The 2,109-nt window shown below is 43.1% G+C and overlaps 1 protein-coding gene across 1 annotated transcript in view; it reads right to left on the reverse strand.

Moving 5' to 3' along the window:
• Nucleotides 1-233: 233 nt before the first annotated feature.
• npepps (aminopeptidase puromycin sensitive) overlaps nt 234-2,109 on the reverse strand; it is a gene marked incomplete at its 5' end in the record, with an annotated part of 15,424 nt that continues 13,548 nt past the window's right edge. Inside the window, 3 exon segments of the mRNA XM_035660788.1 lie at nt 234-414; nt 834-881; nt 1,920-2,075. Of these exon segments, the coding sequence (XP_035516681.1) occupies nt 268-414; nt 834-881; nt 1,920-2,075 (351 nt within the window).

The raw sequence follows: 2,109 nt of genomic DNA on the forward strand, positions 1-2,109 counted from the left end.
CATGGATTTGCTTTGTTAACGTAGAAAGAGTCTCTGTGTTTCCAAACACTTTGTTTAAATTCCTTGGCCTTTGCCTTCTTGTTTTTACAGTCTCTTTTAGGGAGAAATGAAGGCTGCTGTAAGTTACGCTCTTGCGTCTTTATTGAGGAGGATCGGGGGCGGGGGGGGGGGGCAGGCAGCTATGATGCTGGGGAGGTCCGCGCTCGGAGGGGATGCGGGGGAGGAGGGGGGCTGCGAGGCGGGCGGCCAGGGAGGTGCGGCGGCGGCTCAGACGGGGGGCGCTTTGCGCTGCAGTAGATACTGGTGGATGTCGTCTGCGTCGCGCTTCAGCCAGGCGGCGTTGAGGAGGATGTTCTCACAGCACTGCTGCACTGTACGCTCAGCAGCCGGCGCCGGGTGACTCTCAAAGAAACTCTGCAGGGACACAAACACACACACGGACCAGTTTAAGATCACTCGCCACATTAGTGAAAACTCCTTGTGCAGAAAAGTAGAGAATATCAGCAGCTGCCTCTGAGGAGGTGTAATTGTTGGTCTGTGTCCTGGATTAATAACTTCACAGCTTTATGTGCCACCGTGTATCAGGACTGTAACAGACTGTATTACTGAGGGTTGGGCCTGAGGTCATTCTGCCCCCTAGTGGTGAAAATATTTGTGACCGTTCTTGTTCTTCCCAACCAGATTGAGCTGATTTACTTTACAGTTACCACTCGAGGAAAAACAAGATGGAATAACTTATATTTGTGAATTAGCAAACTGGTCAATAAAACCAAAATAAAAAAACAACTTATTAAACTGCAGAATACAAACGAGAGGCTCTGTGAAGCTCTCACCTTCACTTCAGCAGCCATTTTGTCAATAGCGAATCCATCAACTGTTAGCTGCAAAGACAAGAAACAACTGTGAGCAAACAAAAGCAAAGACAAACAAATGATCCATGATCCTGTTTATTCACAAAGCAGAATAAATGTGTGGTTATCTGCTTCGGAGGTGGAGGGAAACAAATGAATCTGACTCCCTGTTATCGTTTAACAACTCCTTTTCCCAGCAGCCCAATTTCATCATGTGACATTATTCCAGGTAATAGTCTGTTCCTACCTCTCAACTGCTGTTTGTATCATGTTTATAGTAACTGAAATATTAGTAGTATTTTGGAAACCTGTTGGATGATGTTAACCAATTTAACCAATATGGTTCCAGATAGATAGATAGATAGACTCTGTCATTTAAATGTGTTCGTACATTCAGAGATTAGGGTAATGAGTATTAGTAGTTAGCAGCTAGCAAGATATATTCTGCACATATTTTAGTTCCAGACATGTTTTAAAGTACGTAAAAATACTCTTCTATGATTAATATTTAGTTTAACATATAAAAAGTTATAATAAATCCTTGATCACAGCAGTGCGCATCAAGATGTTAGACATTAGTGAAACATGTAATATCTGATGTTCACATTGTCACATTATTATGTAGTAAATAGTGGATGATGAGGGGCTGATTTACATCCAAGAAACGCACTGTAACATGTTTGTGGTTAAAACTTTCACTATGTTAGTGCCAACTCTCACTCGCCGTACAGAGATTTCTTATGTACCGATGTAGTTTGCCCCGGGTACGTTTGAATCACGGATTTTAGTCTTTGATCTCCCCCTTCAGGAGAGGAATATAAAAACACCTCTCTACTGATAAACTTTGCAGATACAGGTCAGTAAAGGTCTCACATTTTAGGGACATAAACATAAGAAAAACACATTACTGAGTGGAGCTGATCTTTAAATATTGATGTAACCTTGTAGCAGAAACTGCATAAGGATATTTTAGTATCTTCCTTATAATCTTTTTATGTATAAGTACATTCATATTTTACTCGTCAGCTACTCGACGACCCCGGTGCTTTACACTGAGTGTTGTTTTACCTTGATAAGCCGTGATATGAGGAAGCCGCCCTGGTAGCGGTTGTAAAGCTCCTCCCAGTTGTCCTTGACAAACTTCCAGGCAGCTTTCCGGCCTTGTTTACTGCTTCCTGCCACGCCTCCGATTACTGAAACCGTGTCCTGGGGACGAACCTCTTCCTGTCGGGGAGAAGAACCACAGACGGGTTAGCTG

The sequence above is a fragment of the Morone saxatilis genome, unplaced genomic scaffold (genome assembly GCF_004916995.1).
Source record: "Morone saxatilis isolate NCDOM2014 unplaced genomic scaffold, NCSU_SB_2.0 Contig17, whole genome shotgun sequence".
NCBI classification, from domain to species: Eukaryota; Metazoa; Chordata; class Actinopteri; family Moronidae; genus Morone; species Morone saxatilis.